General features: G+C 40.3%; 4 protein-coding genes and 1 long non-coding RNA gene across 8 annotated transcripts in view; 3 read left to right on the top strand and 2 right to left on the bottom strand.

Annotated features, from left to right (window-relative positions):
- The window catches only part of tekt1 (tektin 1), a 5,487-nt gene extending 3,994 nt beyond the window's left edge, over positions 1-1,493 (top strand). Inside the window, 1 exon segment of the mRNA XM_020587358.1 lies at positions 1,114-1,493. Coding sequence (XP_020443014.1) covers positions 1,114-1,273 — 160 coding nt within the window. The 3' untranslated portion in view covers positions 1,274-1,493.
- Positions 1,494-2,057: 564 nt separating this feature from the next.
- Positions 2,058-5,460, bottom strand: xaf1 (XIAP associated factor 1). Its single transcript, XM_020587370.1, has 7 exons — positions 5,322-5,460; positions 4,819-4,954; positions 4,440-4,496; positions 4,068-4,293; positions 3,906-3,973; positions 2,995-3,237; positions 2,058-2,914 (listed from the first exon to the last, which is right to left on the bottom strand). Exons 1-7 carry the CDS (start codon positions 5,357-5,359, stop codon positions 2,864-2,866), a joined length of 819 nt encoding a protein of 272 aa, XP_020443026.1. The 5' UTR covers positions 5,360-5,460; the 3' UTR covers positions 2,058-2,863.
- A 522-nt stretch (positions 5,461-5,982) lies between these two features.
- LOC109951612 (coiled-coil domain-containing protein 150-like) lies at positions 5,983-15,012 on the top strand. The gene is made up of 17 exons (XM_020586217.1): positions 5,983-7,152; positions 7,389-7,567; positions 8,147-8,215; positions 8,341-8,457; positions 8,536-8,644; positions 9,191-9,234; positions 9,380-9,451; positions 9,621-9,728; positions 10,222-10,346; positions 11,234-11,411; positions 11,598-11,767; positions 12,128-12,218; positions 12,854-13,002; positions 13,102-13,228; positions 13,718-13,894; positions 14,043-14,126; positions 14,923-15,012. The coding sequence occupies exons 1-17, from the start codon at positions 6,798-6,800 to the stop codon at positions 15,010-15,012; spliced, it is 2,244 nt and encodes a 747-aa protein (XP_020441873.1). The 5' UTR covers positions 5,983-6,797.
- ecel1 (endothelin converting enzyme-like 1) overlaps positions 15,008-18,689 on the bottom strand; it is a 111,309-nt gene continuing 107,627 nt past the window's right edge. For all 4 annotated transcript variants that reach the window (XM_020587320.1, XM_020587313.1, XM_020587335.1 and 1 more), the window contains one exon: positions 15,008-15,836. In XM_020587320.1, coding sequence (XP_020442976.1) covers positions 15,737-15,836 — 100 coding nt within the window. In that variant the 3' untranslated portion in view covers positions 15,008-15,736. The remainder of the gene's footprint in view (positions 15,837-18,689) is intronic.
- The window catches only part of LOC109952344 (uncharacterized), a 5,472-nt gene continuing 2,536 nt past the window's right edge, over positions 15,754-18,689 (top strand). The window contains exon 1 of the long non-coding RNA XR_002273738.1: positions 15,754-15,867. This is a non-coding gene — a long non-coding RNA (uncharacterized LOC109952344). The remainder of the gene's footprint in view (positions 15,868-18,689) is intronic.

Raw genomic sequence — 18,689 nt, 5'->3', positions numbered from 1 at the left:
CTAAGCTGGGGGGCTATAAGCAAGCCCACACCAGCCCGCCGCCTCTCGCCGCAGGCAACTCCAGAGTAGTAGAGAGTCCAGCCTCTCTCGAGGAGTAAGGTTCCAGAGCCCAAGCTGTGTGTGGAGGTGAGCCCGACTATCTCTAGCTGATACCGCTCAACCTCCTGCACAAGGTCGGGCCCCTTTCCCACCAGCGAGGTGACATTCCATGTCCCCAGGGCTAGTCTCTGTGTCCAGAGATCGGGTTGTTGAAGCCCTTGCCTTTGACTGCTGCCCGAGCCACTGTGCACCATCCCCTTACAAATCCTCCTGCAGGTGGTGGGCCCACAGGAGGATGTCCCCATGTCGCTCGTTTGGGCTAAGCCCGGCCGGGCCCCGTGAGGGGAGGCCCGGCCACCAGGCGCTCGCATTCTAGCCCCAACCCCGGGCCTGGCTCCAGGGTGGGGCCCCGGCTGCGCCATGCCGGGCGATGTCACGGTCCTTGATTTTAATCTATTCATAAAGGGCTTTTGAACCACTCTTAGTCTGACCCATCACCCAGGACCTGTTTGCCTTGGGAGACCTTACCAGGGGCATATAGCCCCCGACAACATAGCTCCTAGGATCACTCGGGTACTCAAACCCCTCCACCACAATAAGGCGGTGGTTCAAGGAGGGGCCGGCACCTCTCAACCTCCTGCACAAGCTCGGGCTCCTTCCCCACCAGCGAGGTGACATATAATGAAATATAAATGTAAATATAAGAAAATATAATTAAATTGGCAATTTTAACATGTCAAAATTGTAATGAATGCAAGAATCTATGTATAACACCATTATGAATAGAAAAAAACTAATGCAGTATTTATTGTTACTAAATAATGCACAAGAAGTATTCACCATGTTGTTAATGTCTTGTGTTTATTGATTGGGCAGATGTCATAGTTTAAAAAGTGTCTCTGTTCTCTGCCTCTGTCTTATTGGCCCATTTGCTGTTTAGAGATAAGCACTATGGGTCAAAAGTTTGGTTACACTTTCCTATTCAATTCAATGGCAGAGTGTGTCCAAACTTTGACTGGTAGTGTAACTATTTACAAGTCATTATATGGCATCTCTTTATCTCTGTACTCTCAGGCTACGTAAGGCCGTGGCCCATTCAGAAGAGGAGCAGAGGGCTATCGTTCGCTGCCAGCTGGAGCTGCAGGAGAACATCGAGATCAAGGCCAACTCTCTCTACATTGACGAGGTCGTCTGCACTCAGCACAGGGAACCCATTATTATAAATAACTTCTGAGAAGTCAGCAACTCATTGGGTCTAGTATTTCTTTAAAAATTAAATTCAGAATAGATGTGAATCTGTTTTTCTTTCTTATGATCTAAACGGAGTTTCAAATAGCATTACACTGTAACTTCTGAGGTCTAAGGTGACTTAACATTTTTTGTGCTGTCAAATTTTCAGTAATGATGATACTGGTTCCCATCCTAAGAACTTGCTGGACCCGCTCATGAAAAACATGCATATACTTTTGTGCTGTCAAATTTTCAGTAATGATGATACTGGTTCCCATCCTAAGAACTTGCTGGACCCGCTCATGAAAAACATGCATATACAAAACCTTTAATGTTTCATTTAAAAAATAAAATAGCTGTGACAACGTTTATTTATTATATGTATCATTGCTTATATGAGTTCATCAAATTAATCAAATATCTCACTTCATGTTTTGAAATGCACCAGACTGTGCAGTAAGTGACCAGTTAAAATAAGAAATACTTCTCACAAAGACTTACAACATACCCCTAAATAACAAAACATGAAAGTTAGGCTAAAATATGGTGGTTACGTTATCTTAATCAGATAATTTCTCTAAATTAGATCATTACTAGTAATTAAAACACAGAAAACAAATTTATACACAAAGAACAAGAATATTAAAGAACTTTCACCTTGTAAGGAAAATGTGTCAATAAGTCACAGGAACTTTCTTCAACAGTACCGTATTTTCCGCACTATAAGGCGCACCTAAGAGCCTTAAATTTTCTCAAAAATCGGCCGTGTGCCTGATAATCCGGTGCGCCTTATGTATGGGTTAAGTACAGAAATAGACCCCGTAATTGAGACTGCGCCTTATAATCCGGTGCGCCTTATGTATGGGTTAAGTACAGAAATAGACCCCGTAATTGAGACTGCGCCTTATAATCCGGTGCGCCTTATGTATGGGTTAAGTACAGAAATAGACCCCGTAATTGAGACTGCGCCTTATAATCCGGTGCGCCTTATGTATGGGTTAAGTACAGAAATAGACCCCGTAATTGAGACTGCGCCTTATAATCCGGTGCGCCTTATGTATGGGTTAAGTACAGAAATAGACCCCGTAATTGAGACTGCGCCTTATAATCCGGTGCGCCTGATGGTGCAGAAAATACGGGTATTTTAAATTTTGATTGAAATGAATTGCAGATTTTTTTTATACCTTTTACAATTTCAGATTTATTAATAGAAACTTGAGCAGCACTGTTGTTAATGCTGTGAAAATTGTTTAGTACTGTAATACAGCCTCAAAACATTCTCTGGTTTAGACAGTGACAGTTTGCAAATACAATTTAGTGGCTGTATTTGTATTTAGCAGAAGATGCATGACAGATTTATCAGTGGTGTCAAGTTTACTTGGATACAAAGTATTATATTCTGAATTATGGAACCTCAAAGTCATGCAAACACGACCTAAAACTAAAGGATACCAAAACTAAAAACTAAGTGTAAACCTTCAATTAGACATAAAAAATCTAATGTAATGATAACAATAAAATTACATTTCGTTACCCATATACTTGTCTCTTGATAATCATGTATTGATCAGAGATCTCAGAAGCAACATGTCCCTTATGAGGGGATCGCTCTCTGTGTCAAGAGACTGTATCTTTGGCACTTTACCTAAAAAACACAGAGAGGATGAGTGGAAACACCTTGTCATTAGAACTTTTCAACAAATCTAGGAGATGCAGGACTGTTACCTTATGCCAACGTAGAGTGAAGAGAGGCAGGGCCAGGTGACAGTAGGGGCAAGTTCTGATCTGGTCTGGGTCTCTTCCATTGCCCCAGGGTCTACTGCATGATCTGTTTGACAGGGAGGTTGCTTTGTAGGCGCTGATTAGCTGAGGAGTGGGATTCCAACCAGAGAAATCACACTCATCCTCCTCTTCCTCATCTGCCTGAGCCTCTTCATTGTCCCCCCTGGATACTAGATTGCACTTCCGCTGGTTTGTGGAGACACAAAGGTATAATTTTAATCGCTGCATGTTAGCAAATGCTGTATAGTGGATTTTAAAGCCAGACTACTGTAGGTTACTTTTGGAAAAGGAAAGAACATATTCTTTCTCTTGCAAATTAACAGAATTCATAAGTTGTAAAAAGTACACTCATGCATTTTACTACCACAGTCTTAGTAGGTCTGGTATAACCAGCAGGTTCTGATAGCCAAATTTAGCTGTTTGCAAACATAAACATCGCTGAATAATGCACATTGCCGGGTCAGGTCACAGACTTTATGACTCTTATCCACTTATGCTACTGTTATATCTTAACATTTTAAACAATTATTACGCTACTGTATAGTAATAATTGTGTCATAATTGTCGCTTTCCTCTTTGTGACTGCTTTGTTGCAAAGGTCAACATTCAGGGGGAAAACGAACAAAAAATGGATACAATACAAAAGTCACCATGACACATAACTTCAAACAAAACAATGGAAAAATGTTAATCTTTTAAAGTTTTTGCTTTCATGCTCTGTATGGCATGTAACTTTCAGTCATTCATTTAGGATGTAATAATATTTATGCGATTTTTGTGCTCCATGTAATGCACTGCATGTTTATCATGAGGAACTGTGACCATTATATATAACAGAAATGTTTATACTATACCTCATGATCATCTATGTCCTCAACTGGAAATGGTGCTGTACATCTGCTACAAGTTACTGTAAGTTTTGCTGCAGTAAGAAAATTGGCATAGCAAGAATTAATCATAGAGAATAAGAGTTTTCTGGAGGTTTGACATTTTTGCTGAATCCCATATCCTCTTACTCCCATCTGGTGGACCGTTAGTAGTTTTAGGGGGACTTGAGGCATTGTCAGTAGTCGAGCAGGTCAAGGTGTGCGCTGGCTGGTCACTCAATCTGACATAGCGGCCGCAGTCCCTGCAGAGCTCGGTGCGACTACCACAGACCCGACAGTGCTCATCCAGGTGCTTCCACGGCAGCTCGAGCTCGCAAAACTGACAGGTCTGCAGACGCTCCACACACTCATCAGACTGGGAGACAGATGGGCAAATAAGTGTCCTGAGGCACATACTCTGTTGAACTTCTACTACAAAACTGGGGCTGTATTCCCAAAACATAGTTCCTATTGTACCATACTACACTTTCCAGGAAAACAACAACGTGCCTCTGGACTCACCTCATGGTCCAATAACTGACAACGTTCTAGCTTCTGGTTGCACTTGGAGCATCTCACCTACAAACAAACATCATGTGATATGTGTGTGTTCTTGTACTTGCTACATAGTGAGGACCAATAACGTTTTTCTTCAGAGTGAGCACATTTTTGGAAAGTGAGGACATTTTGGCCAGTCCTCAGTTTTTGAACCACCTATTTGAGGGTTAAGACTTGGTTTTAGGGTTCAGGTTAGGTATTAGGAGAAGGGTTATGGTTAGGCATTTAATGGTGATGGTTAAGGTTATGGGAAGGAGCTAGGGAATGCATTATGTCAGTGACTGTCCTCATAACTACAGAATGATGAACATATATGTGTTTGTGGAGTAAACAAGTGGCCTACCTGGGTGTGCTGTTCCTCTCTGTGTTTTTCCAGTTGCTCTTTGGGAACTGCTTCATCACAGTCAGGGCAGAGACACAGGAAGCGGCTGCAGTGTGTTTCATGCAGAGCGAAGTTGACCTCTGCAACCTCTTTGTTGCTTGAAAAAAAGTGGAGACTCATTTTCTTTCTTTTTTATTTGGAGAAGGTTTGTTAAAAATGTTGTAAAACAGAGTGTAGTTTAATCATACTACAGTATATTTAAATGTGTCAAAACACTTGACAGCATCGTCAGATAGGCCAATCCGCAGATACACTGCTGCGGTTTCGAGCAGGGCTTTAATCTCCAAAATCTGGTTTGCTGGTTTAACAACTGTCCAAATTACAAACATTGTATTCTGGCTATGCCGAACTGTGACTCCCATTTTTGTGCACGTCATGCGCTTTGTATATTCACCTGCTAATGATCAAAACAACATTAAATACCCACTTTAAAATATTATTCGGTGTGTATGAAGTTAACTCACCACTGGCCGCAGGTGCGCGTTGCCACTTGTTTATCCATTGACAGATACTGTGTCCTCGAACAATGATCCACGGGCAGAAAAAGATTAATATGAAGTGTCTGACAAAGTTTACCTTCGATTTCAGTTCGTCAAAACAGAAAGTGAAATCATCTATTCCACTTTAGGACTATGTTGTTATGCTGCACATCTGCCACAAGATGGGGCAAAAGCTCTCTGGATACCATTGTGATGATTGTTTCAAGATGTCAGGTTACTGGGACTTATTGATTGGGAACATCTATGTAAATTTAATGTCCTGAAATGGGCTAAGCGTGCATCCTACCTGTAATGTTGAACCAGCATCTCTCAAAATGATTCAACATAAGCTTTATCGTCATTGTGGAGACGGTAGATTGTAGTGTTTTTTTGTTTTTTTTTATTAACAAAAACAGGTCTTCTTCATAATTTGATACAACTCTGATGCTTTCCATCACCAAACTATAGTGTCTGGGTGTCTTTTACTGGCTACCACAGAAAAAAAGAAACTTGTCATCATTTAGGAGAGAGACGTAACAAGCGCGAGATATCGCCTCTTTGTGCGCTGCGATGTTTCCGACAGTCCTCGAATGCAACAGAAAACTATACAACGCGTCGTCATGGAGACATACCGGAAGTAGAAACTGTTTTTAGTGACAACAGCTGGGTTACTAGCCAAACATTTGACCATAAAACAGAATAAAGTGACATTATCTGAGTTTATTTATTTTATTAATATCGAGGTTTTATTTGTGCCATGTCGTGTTGCAGCCTCGTGCACAGGACCCCTTCTTTCTGGGGCAAATTAGTTCCTGCTTAAATTAAGGTTAACAAGAGTAGAAATGCACAGCTGCTGCAATCTGTTCAAGACATTTTCTGTGTTTTCCGTAAAGTTGGTAGCGGTAAGTTCTATTGGAAGACGGTATCCTTAAGCGTTTAAGTAAACGGAACCGCAGAAAAAGCGAGGTTAGTCGGAACTTGTCCACAGTCGTATTTTGAGTAGTCAGTGGAGGAAACTGGTTCATTTAAACATTTTAGTGAAACGTTGTACTAACGTGAGCAGCTTGTGTCGACAACACTTTTTGAAACGTCTAATTTGACTGAGTCAACACTAAAACAGCAGCATTAGAAGTGACTTTGGTGGAACGTAAGCCCTATGCACAGTAGCTTTGCTGTAATTTGGTTTAGCCCAGCCATAGGCTATACGCTCATCTGACGTTACATTTATGCCTACAGTAAATGAACGACTATGTTTGCGCTATGTTACCGTGGAATGAGGTAACAGGATGTTTTGCAATGACGACAGCAGTGATATTTTGCCATTTAGTGCAATGAACAACTTTTTTTCCCCCCAGTTAGTTTGATAAGTAGACTATTCACAGGTAGAGCTTAAGTGTTGACACAAATGCACCTAAAAGAGCTGTCTGCCCTTATCCATTTCCAAGGTGCCCCTGTCTGGGTATGTCCCACTCAGCCACATTGCCCCCCAGTGTTGGGGCCACAGCCCCAGACACTCTGTCTCTTTTGCACCAACGTCTGCTGTTGGCTGAGCAGGAGGCTGAAGCTCTTATTCGAGACATGGGTGGCCTGGGAGTATCCAGGGACCAAATCTTGGGCTCTGCGAAGATGATGGATGAGACTCAACGGCCACTAAGGCTTCTGAAGAATAATCAGGTCCAGGGGGATGAGAGAATGCTGTGGCAACAGTGTAATGTTCTAGTGAGCCGGGTGTGTTGCATGGAGAGTCTGCTCCAGACCTGTAAACTCTCCATCTTCCATCTAGAGACTGAGAGAGAGCTGGATTCTTCTCACATAGGTAATGGCTGATATATTAACCAACTGAGATAAGCGTATTGATTTGGAACTATTGTGGCTACTATCAGGATACAGTGCATGGGTCTGTTAAACATGGTTCATTTTTACAACACAAGAATTATGGATATTAAGAAGAAATGTTAATTCAGAATTGTTGGAACATGCCAGAGAGTAAAGGGGCAGGAAAAAATAGGCAGAACTGGATTTTTTTTCAGTTTTCTCTTTTACCTGGTGCAGCTAATCTGAAGCAGCAGCTGACAGCGCAGAAGCAGAAGAGTGAGGAGGAACAGCGGGCCTACAGGAGGGAAGTGGTGAAGCTCAGGAACCAGCTTCAGCAGGCTTATCAGGAGAGAGATGATGCTCGCACTAAGGTGCAGAGGTTGCTGGAGACGATGGAGGAATCTGCTGCTGCAAAGGTAGCACTATAGTTTAATCTTTCTTAATAGTTATGGTGACACTTTACTCACCGTCTTCATTATATAGTCACAAACATGGTTTAGATGCTTTCGATAAGTTATGTAAACTCATGCATCTCTGTCCTTTCTGTGCCTTTATAATGATGCTGCTGTGTAAAATGATGCTGGTTTCTCTGGATATTTCAGAAATTAGTGAGATTTCTGGGTTTTAAAAGACACTTTATAGCGTCTATCGTGTTTTGGAACACCACACTGTTTTGTACACTGATCATTGATTTGTAATGGCGCTGTGGACAATATTTAATTCTCATTTCATAATAAATCATATCCACAAACAAAACCAAATGAACAAATAATTTTATTACAAATTTTTGTGTCTATGTGTACATATATAAACATTAAGTACAGTTGCATTTCTGAAGCACATCATCAGCAGGCCACTTGTTTTCTTGCCTTGTTCTCTTTAGTTTTTGTTATTTGAAGATTTTCAAATTGGTAAAAATCTTAAAGCATTGTGCACCGTGGGCACTGTAGTGCTCAGTGCATACGAGCTGTAAATGCCATTTGTCTTTTGGTCAGATCGATGTGGCTTTGGCTGCTGAGGAGCTGAAGATTGTCAAACTAGAGATGAGTCAAAAAATCAAGGAGGTAAGTGGCTAATTCCTCTTTTATTTAGCCCTTTTATACCACTTCCTTAATTGTCAAGTATATATTATATTTGCCCTGACAAACTGAAAATGAGCCATTCAATTCCAAACCTTTCTATTGGTCAGATGAAAGAGCAGATGAGGCAGGAGACTAGCTGCTCTGCTGAAGTCATGAAATCTCACACAGAGCTTCTCCACCGGGTTGCAGAGCTGGAGAGAGCGGTGGCGATGGAGAGCAGACAGGTATATCATAAGAGAGCTAACAGAGTAATGAGCACTTGTAAACAACAGCTAACATGATGTCTGTTTCTGGTCTCACAGGGTCTGCTGTTGCAGTCGGAGGCGCAGGCTAGTCGGCAGCAACTGAAGGAAGAAAAAGACAGAAACAGACAGTTGGAGAGCCGCTGTCGGCTGCTCAAAGAGCAAACAGGTCAGGAGCATCAAGGGGGGTACCAAATTAGTCTGCTTCTATATTTCACTGGCTGCACTAGAACCCATTCAGAATTCTTTTTGTCATTTTGATTATGTCCTCTCTTGTGGGCCTGATATTATTCATCCCCAAATTTCCACCATTGATCCTGAAATAAAAGACAGTGACAAAGCTGGAATCTGCACATACTAGCTTAAAGCATTGATCTCGTGATGCTACATGGTTTATGAGTTTTCAAATTCCAAATACTTAGAGAAAGCATGGCTGGGGTTTGGGCCTACAATGAGGCCTACAGTGTAGTGTCATATTTAACAGACATATGTCTATTTCCTCTATTTCTTTAAGCCTGTGCTTTAGTGTATCAAGGCAAGGGTTAAACATTATTCATTTATCTGCTTTATGATTCTTTTTAATGTGAACCCCTTTGTAGTTACAATGTAAACACAATCATGTTCCAAAGAAATTAGATTTATTTTCCATTTCCCAGTGCTACACATACAGTAATGTTTTACATTTGAATTACATTTTTCTGTTTGATTCATACAGCGGTGAAGACCTCCCTTGCGTCTGAGTTGGAAATGGAACTAAAAGTACGGAGAGAGTGAAAGATCAGTAAATGAAAGTACCATTTATAAATTCAGATCTATAAGATGTACAATCTGTAATGCATATGATATTTTGTTGGTGGTGAATTTTGTATATGTTTTTTTTTTGTATGTGCGTCTGGCCCTACAGAGGCAGCAAATAGAAAACAGTAAAGTGCTGAAAGAAGGCAGAGACATCAGAACTGCTGCCGGCAGACTCCAGGTCAGCAGCCTCACATGAGTATTTCTTTCTCTTTAAAGCTACGCAACCAGTTTAGACCGTGAGGGTTTCCTGTTTTACCACAGTCATGGGAAGCCTATGATTCACTGAGTCAATGAATCATTCTGCAATGTCCTGTGCATTTTTCAATGTTTTTTTATATTTTGAACAGACTTTGAATAAACAGCTGCAAAGTCAATGCTGCCAGCTCAGCTCTGCACTGCGTGCACTTAGAGTAGTGAATGAACAGGAACAGTTTGAGCATCAGGCTAAGTTACAGGTATATTGACACACACAGAGCTGTGTTTCCATTACTTCTTTGACTTTACGTTTGATTCCTGGAGACTTACCCTAACCTTAACATTCAGTGATATACGTGGTAAGGATTTGCTTTTTGTCACTTTAAGGATGTCAAGTCCCCACGATGTGACGGTGTAAACAGATATATGTCCCCACAACATGAGTAATACCCCCCTCACACACACACACATGTACGTAAAGTTTGACATAATGCAATCCTTAGCCCGTTACCCTAAGCTTTTATCCATCACAACTAAATGCCTACCCCTAACCCTACCCCTGACCTAAACCTCAGTTTATCCTTGACTCCAAAATGAAATCTTATCAAACAACCTGTTGAAGATGTGTCAGAAAGTGATTACTGGCCAAAATGTCCTCACATTGCCACTCAGGTGTCAAACTCAAGCTGGTCCTCACACTAATGGCCTTACACAAACACACACAGTGTGACCCTTTGCTTTCCTATCTTTCAGGCAGAGAGGAGGCAGGTCGTCAAGCAGCTGCAAGAGCAAGTCCTGCTACTGAGGGCAGCCAGACGAAACACTCAGACTGAGCTGCAGGTGGCGCTAGCAGAGAAAGTTTGCCTACAGAAGGAGCTGTGAGTCTTCCAAGTTCACCTCGCATAACCTCACACCTTCAGTTGATATCGATAAGCAAAACTGGAAAGTTAAATTATTCTTTGCAGCTGAAGTTGCTGATGGTGTCATCTTAGTGTTGTAATCATGGCATAGCATGAAAACAAAATGGGTAACATGTTTAGAATACTTTGTTTTATTGGAAGACTCATATAAACACCATTTATGCAGCATCCACATAAAAATGCACCACCTGCAATCGTTTTTTTTTTTTTTTAAATCCCTCTTCATGTTTCCCCATAAACAGCACATGTGCATTATTCTATCTTTATACCATGTACAGAACCGATCAGTGAAAATGCATTGATAAGTGGCTTGCACATTCATAGTCTGATTCTTTCCAGATGCTGGACAAATACCACTTCCCAACAATAAAGATGTGCAGACATCCTTCAGTTTTTAAAATAAACTGACAGATGGAACAGCAGCAAATTGAGCCATGCATTAGACCATAATAAGCTGCATCTGTCTCCTGTCTTATGACAGATGAGTATGTGCTGGTGGTGGAGCAAGATTAACATTTGAGAACAGTAGGGTTAGATGGATATATTGGTTTGCAAGTCTCAGACTGATATTTCATATTTGTCCATTATTAAAAATAAATTCAGTTTCTGCCATCATTTCTTATATAATAGATTTTTTTTTTCTCACTGTACTGCAAACATGGCCGCCTAAAATAATAGTACAAGTCTGGGATTCAGAGAGATCCAGCTTTGTCTAGTGATCTAAATATTTTATCTTCTTTTCTGTGGAAGCTACAACTGGAATGTTTGGACTTGAAATGTATAAATGTACAAAATGCTTTTTGGAAACAACTTTATGGCTGTAAAACAAGTTTGCTTTTCTTCAGAGAGAAGCTCAAAGGCGAACACACTCGGCTCCTCCAGAGTTTTTCCACTGCACGAGAGACAGCGGTCACTCACAAGGAGCTGCTTGAGCAAACCATTGAGAGGCTGCAGGTGGAGCTGAGGATGGCACAGAAACAGGAGGAGGCAGCAAGAAAAGACCTGGAGGCTTCAAGAAATGAGGTATATTTCACAAATGTAGAACTATTTTTGGATGAAGGGTAGTGCACAATATGAAGAAGTAAAACAAGTCTTGACTTTATTAGCAAAATTAGCAAAAACATTGATGTAAACACAGCACATCCTCTGATCCTGTTTTCTTATAAATAAACATCAGTGATTAGTAACATCACCGGTCTTGTGCCATAGATCAGTGAGGTAGAGGCCTTGCAGGGTGTCAGTGGTTTTAGCGGGGGCGTTGTCAGTCAAACCCCTGAAAATGTCCTGGCCTCCCGTACCAGACACCGACTCAGCAGCCAGACCCTGCATCAGGAACTGGGGGGACAAGAACAGGGACTGGCTTCACTTGAGGAGGACAGGTCAGAACTGGTTTACAAACACTGAATGTGAAAGCTATAGAGATACTGTCAATGAAATATCTAAACTCCTACTGGGATGTGTTTGTGACAGTATTTGTGCATGTATTATGAAACGTACGATTTTAAACATGACACCTTATTTAAACATACATAGAAATACAGTGAATGAGTTAATATACTGCAGCTTCCTATTTTAATTTGTCATGAGTACTTGAAGTGCAATGTCTTTAAAGCAAACTGATTTCCTGCATGGAATAAGTATGCTCGTATTTTTAGTTCATACATGTATGAACGAAAACAGACTGCACAGATTTGGATATGTATGTAACTGTTGAGGTACCATGTGCTGTCATGTTCCAGGTTACAGGCACTGAGAGACATCAGGAGCCACCAACTAGAGGTGGAAAAACTCCAGCAACTCCTGACATCTCAGTCCAGGAACAACAGAGCTGTAAGAACTCACACTATTACTAGTCATACAAACTTTTTACATTGTGAGTTATGTTAGTTTAAAACACTTGAATAGGTTTCTTGTTACAACACACATTGTCTTTTATTTTTAGAAATTTTAATATATTATTCCGTGATCTATGTTCACTGTTTCCTCAGATGTATATCCTTTACAAGGCGACTGTATGGCAATTGAATTTGTCCTAGGACAAGTTGCATTAGAAGGCAGAAATCGACTTTTTTGTAATGGAGCCAAACAAGATTTGTTCATACTGCAAAATGATTAAAAATTGGCAGATGTGGAAGAAAAAGTAAGGAAGGAACTCTGGGCAAAACATTAAAAATGATTGGATGAGACTTAATTGGTCACGTCCTCACTATTCTTGGATGGTCAGCAGGATTCATAGCTAGTACACACACAGTATCTCGTTAGTTAATGGCCAGGATGGCTATTTACATCTTTACAGGCCAGTAAGAAGAGTATGGTTAGTGACTGCAGAGGGAAAGGAGCGAATGGTCAATAGGGGCACGCAGCTAATATTTCCCATGGATTCCCCTCATGAATTTATCCAGTTATGTTCACAGTGTTTGTATAATTAGAACTGGGTATATGTCTTTTGTGTGTGAACCTTCCAGTTGGAGTCCTTGCAGAAGGGCTTGGAAGTAGCCAAAGCTGATAACAGCAGGCTGGCCCAGAGTTTGGAGCAGGCTGTGTCGACCAACAGCAGTTTGCATAGCAAACTGGAGCAAGCCAGAGACCAGTATCAGGCCACCATCGCTCTGAGGTACTGTACACTGCCAAGAATCAGCTTGGTGACAGTGTGTGGACATCTTATACGACATGTATTAAAGATATGTTTGTGCTGATGCCACTTTTATCGCAGAGATGAGGAGCTGTGTGACGCTCGCACAAAGATTAGCTGTTTGTCTGAAGAGCTGGGCGCCGTGAAGCAGCAACACAGAGAAAACTATGAATCTCCAGTGAAGACACTGCATCAACAAATTGCAGAGGTAGCAGACTGCATTACACTTTTATTTTTTTAAGCAAATGACACACCTCAGATATAAAATCTGTGCGAGTACAAAATATTCCAAGATAAATCTCCTCTTGCCAAATTCCTGATTAAACAGCATCTCAGTCCCAAACTTTTGGGAAAGTTCAAATAGGACTTGAAGTAAAAGTTGGAAGCAGCCAAAAACTGTCAAGAGATTTACCGTAGTGTGTAAAATGTAAATATATATAGATATTCATAATCCCTATTGAAAATCCTTACCAATGCCTGTGCTATTTCCCTTTGATGCAGTGTGGAAAACAGCAGAGGCTGCAAGATGTCTCATCATACTTTTTTTTGGTTTGCTGCATCAGCATGTTTCTTAGATTTAATTAACAAATGATTCATCAATGTAAGATGAATAAACAGTTGTACCAGCACTCTTCCTACATCCTCAGGGTTATCCTTTTTTACCTTGTTTATGTGAACTTCTTGTCTCCTTCTCTAGCTGAAAATGGCAATTAAGGATTCATCAACGGGGTCAGGTGACCAGTTCAAGGCCAATCAGGAGCTCCAGCACAGGGTGTCAGAGCTGGAGCGGCTGGTGTCCAAACAGAAAGCTCGTATCAAAGAGCAGAGTCGTCAGCTGAGGCAGCAACAGAAGAGCAGCTCTCAAAAGGCTGAGGTAACATTATTTCACCTTGTACACAGTAACGATAAACAAATGTTGAGTCAGGTCAATAATTTAGTTTCTGGCCAGAAATCATGGAACTTATTTGACATAAAAGTGAATGGGTTTTAAAACTCTTAATCTAAATGTGATGTGCCAGCAGAAGCTGGAGGAGAGCGTCAGGAACGTGCAGGGTGACGTTCAGCTCCAGGAGATCAACTCCTACCTTATTATTTATTCAAATTCAGTAATTTTATCAGTTCATCCTATTCTCGGCTTGATTTCCTTTTGGTTCAGTGTGAAACATAAACCTCATTTAAATGAATGATGCTCTTTGAAGCTAGTGAAACTCGAGGTTCATCAGTAACAATCATGGGTAAAAATGTATGCAAAATTTATGCACTACTACTTACTCTGGCAGAGACTTGAATTAACATGTAGCTGTAACTGGCTTATCCTTGACTTTAACACCCCTCTGGTTTGCACAGCTTGTTCAATTAAATGGGATGCAGAGTGGGAGAGGTGGACTTCTACCATCCAACGCTGGGAGGCCAAGAAAGATCTGCTTCACAAGCCAGTGAGCACACAGCTGGCAACACATTCAAAGTCGTGATGACCAGCACCTGTAGAAGTGAGGTATCTCATATACACACACAGGAGCACGGTGATCCTTTGCATTTATTCAGACATTAAATAGTGACCAACAGAGCGGAGATAGCAGCCACATGAGAACTAGCAGCTGTGGAGTCAGACACATGTGTTGCTCTTTATGTATTGATCAAAATTTTGTCGGTGACGGGGGAAACATGCATGCTCACCAGAACAAACTGTACAACCATAACACTGTTATACTTCTCCACTGTACAAAGATTTGTATTTTTTTGTACAAACAGATTCTTTATACAAAAGTATTTTTTTTAAATAACACTGTGTACAAATGATTTTCTATCTATTGCACTTGCACTTTGTTATATACAGAGTTGGCTTCTGTTATTTGGTGAGTTAACTGAATATATGATGTGACCCTCTCACTTGATTCCCAGGTTGCCTTGATTCAGATGTCATCAGAAAACTCAAGAGATGTGAATACTCCAATAGCACAGGTTCAACTTCCAAATCAGCTCCTCCAGTAGGGATAAGCCATTGTCCATGCAGTGAATAACTACCCCCCCCAAAGGCCGAAGAGTTTGATGTGGGTAGAAACAAAGATCCTGTTTGGTGCTGCACTTTGCTACATATCCTGAGGAAAACATCCACTGTGAGTCCATCTTCTATTTAAGTTGACAAAAAAAAAGTACAAACACTCACAGTAACAAGAATCCAATACAGGCAAACAGGACGACAGTCATGACAGCTGAGCAGTGACCATGGCTCTCTACGGCCACCAGAGCGCAGCACTGTGACACACAGCTACTCCAAATTGAAAGAAGGGCGTTTTGGCAGGCACAAGGATGCTACTGATCCCAGTTCATTTCAAATTGGTCCTTGTCCAGTTTACATTTAATTTTTAATCTTCTGATAAGCTTATGTTTTTCTAGTTGATGCTACAAAGAATAAGTGCTTAATTAAAAACCATACAGCTTTTGATTCCTACACATAATGTATGTGATACATCTGCTAAAATATAAAAATAGATGATTTGAAAATAAATTTAAACATATAATCAAGTAGTATATGTACATGACCACTGTACTGTGACCCATGCTTAATTTGGTTGGTTCAGACAAATACCTGTAGATGTTTCTGATAACATGTTAAGCAGAAAAGAATTTAATTCCTGTGTTCTTTATGTTGAATCAGCTTTATGCACTCATCATGTCGGCGCAGGTGGGTCGGTTAGCAGGCTGGGCGGCGAGGTCACCATACAGAACATTTGTCCGCAGGGTTCATTGGGGAACCCTTTGGACAATGGAAAACACGGGCAAACTCATCAAACTGGGAAACACTGCCGATCACTCTGTAGGTGGATGAAGCACAGAAAAAAAGAGGTGAAACATTTGTGCCTGGGTTCCGTAGTAAAGAAGCACCTTGCATTCAAAGCTGAAAAAAACTTAGAAGAAAGCATCTGGATGTAGTTTTAGGTAGAAGACGTTTCACCTCTCATCCAAGAGGCTTCATCAGGTCTGTCTGACTGGTGGTGAGTGGGAGGTGATGTTTCAGTCGTTAGGGGATATTGTTGGCTTATCGAAGGACTGAAACACCATACAGTGGGATAAATACCTCCCTGATGAAGCCTCTTGGATGAGAGGTGAAACGTCTACCTTAAACTACGTTCAGATGCTTTGTAAGTTTTTTTTTTTCCCAGCATACCACGACATCTTGCATTCAGAGAAAATAAATTAGGACCTTATGTGGTAATTATGACTTATTTCAATTCAATTTTTTTTTCTTGGAATTATGATAGTAAGTCATAATTACCATATCTTTTCTCACAAGACGAGTCAGATATGAAATAGACTCCTCCAATTTTTTCCGTCGGTGAATGCAATGTGCTTCGGTAATGTGCAAATGCATACAATGATGTGATCATTCAATTTATTTCACAGGAAAGGGGAGCACTTCAACCAGGACCTGTGCACTCCTAATCACAGGGCTGCACCCGACTAAGAATTTTGGCAGTTGACTGCTCAGTGTGACTGTTCTTGTTTTTAAGACTATATACACCGACCAGGCATAACATTATGACCACCTGTACATCTGTGTGCACTTCAATGCAACACTTCTGCCTTAACATTTGTGTTTATGAAGCTCAAAATGTTTCAGTTTTTGGTAAGATTGTCATAAATGTATAAATTCAATTTTATGTTCATTATTGAGGTCATAGGTGGTGTTGTACTGGACTACATTATATTCAGAGGTGTTCCTAATATTCTGACCCTCTCATGTATGTCAATGTGCAGGACAAAAATATACAGACACCTCTGAATATAATGTAGTCCAGTACAACACCACCTTTAACTATGACCTCAATAATGAACATATAATTGAATTATACATTTGACAAATTCACCAAAACTGACACATTTTGAGCTTCATATGCAGAAGTGTTGCAGTGAAGTGCATACAGATGTACAGGTCATCATATTATGTGATCGGTGTTCAGTAAGGCTGCCACCTCAAAGTCAACTAGTCAAATTATTAGTGTGAGGCCTGTCAGTCGACTGAGACTCATCTAGTTGCACCCATTTTTATTTTATGAGATTTTTTTCAGCCAGTGTAGAAGGTAGCCTCAGACCGGCAGCTTGTCGTCGTCTTGTCCTCATGTTGCTGTGCCAAGCAGCGATTTGCTCGATACAATTCCCCCTATGGTTGGGCGGAACAGTCTTCAACAATGACCTTATCCAGTGCCTGGATGTATTAAGGTCCAACAACGCTGTTTAGAAAACTGCCCACAATGAGGAGAAAAAGACAATGCACTAGAAAAAGCCACATAAAGGTGAGATGTGTAATTTTTTACATTTTTTACATTTATGTTTTCAAACATTATGGTCTTTAACAATTAAGATTAATAGTCATGAATATGTGGCTCGTTTAAAATATGTACATCTGGTTTGTTTGCCCATCGCTGTTAAAGTGTAAGACAGTAGTTTCTTATGTTGCTGCGACATGCATCCATCCAAACGAGACTAGGAAGCTAACAAAAATGTGCTGGGAAAACGTTTCAATAAGGAATTATAAATGAGAGAGATCATAATTATATATTTTTCAACAGTACAATCTGGTACACCTCAAACATAACATCATGCCATTGTAAGCTAACAAGAAGCTCAAACTTGTTGGTAAACTGAACTATAAACTAGGCTATAACTGTCTCAGAAGAAAAGAACTGCCTATAACAGCATTCAACAGAAATATAAGTGCCTGTCTCGTTATTCTGACAAATTCCTATGGCAGCCCGATAATGTATATCATCAGTTTAGGTTGCAATTTACATCTTGCATCGTATGCAGCTGTTTTTAATTTTTTTAAATGCTCAGAAATATGTTCCTGTCTCTCGTTTGCATTTGATTACAAATGCTGCTGTGGTCTAAATCAGTGAAATTCATGCTAGTTGATTTTCTGACAGTCTATGCTATAAATGTATACACACATATAAACGGACTGTCACACTGAATATCCAAGTCAAATGAAAAATTTTTTTTAGTCGGATACAGCCCTAAAATATACTATATACTAATCAACTGGCATGAATTTCTCTGAGTGCCATCTGGTGGGCCACGAAGTAGTACTACAAGGGGTTAAATTAAAATTATGATTTTGTAAATTACAAAGCATGGTATTGACTAAATGTGCTCAAGAATTCAGACAACTCTGTGCCAGTAAACGCTCCCGAGCATGTGGTGAAGAAATATGATCCTCAATATATTAAATGCATATACTGAAAATAGTTTTTTCTCATTTACATTTGTCATAGTGATCCTCAGAAATTTTTTTTTTAATCAATCAAAAGTGGGCCTTAAGTTACAAATGGTTGAGGACCCCTGATTTACTCCACATTATCATTGGTATTGGAATGCAAAAGAGTGACAAATCAATAAAAACAGCTGCATTTGATGCAGCATTTAACTTTCAACCTATTTTAATCAACGATATATAATCTTTGGCTGCCATAAGAATTTGTCGGAATGATGACAAAGGCACTACACATATTTCTTATAGGCCTTTTTTTCCCGAGACATGGTTACAGCCTAGTTTACCAAAAAGTTTAATCTCCTCTTGTCAGTAGTAAATTATAATTCCTCATTGAAATGTTTTCCCAGCGCATCTTTGTTAGCTTCCTAGTATAGTTTGGATAGATGCATGTCGCAGA

Source organism: Monopterus albus, unplaced genomic scaffold, assembly GCF_001952655.1.
Source record: "Monopterus albus unplaced genomic scaffold, M_albus_1.0 scaffold8.1, whole genome shotgun sequence".
NCBI classification, from domain to species: domain Eukaryota; kingdom Metazoa; phylum Chordata; class Actinopteri; order Synbranchiformes; family Synbranchidae; genus Monopterus; species Monopterus albus.
The sequence above is the reverse complement of the archived record's forward strand: the minus strand, read 5'-3'. Positions and strand labels throughout refer to the sequence as shown.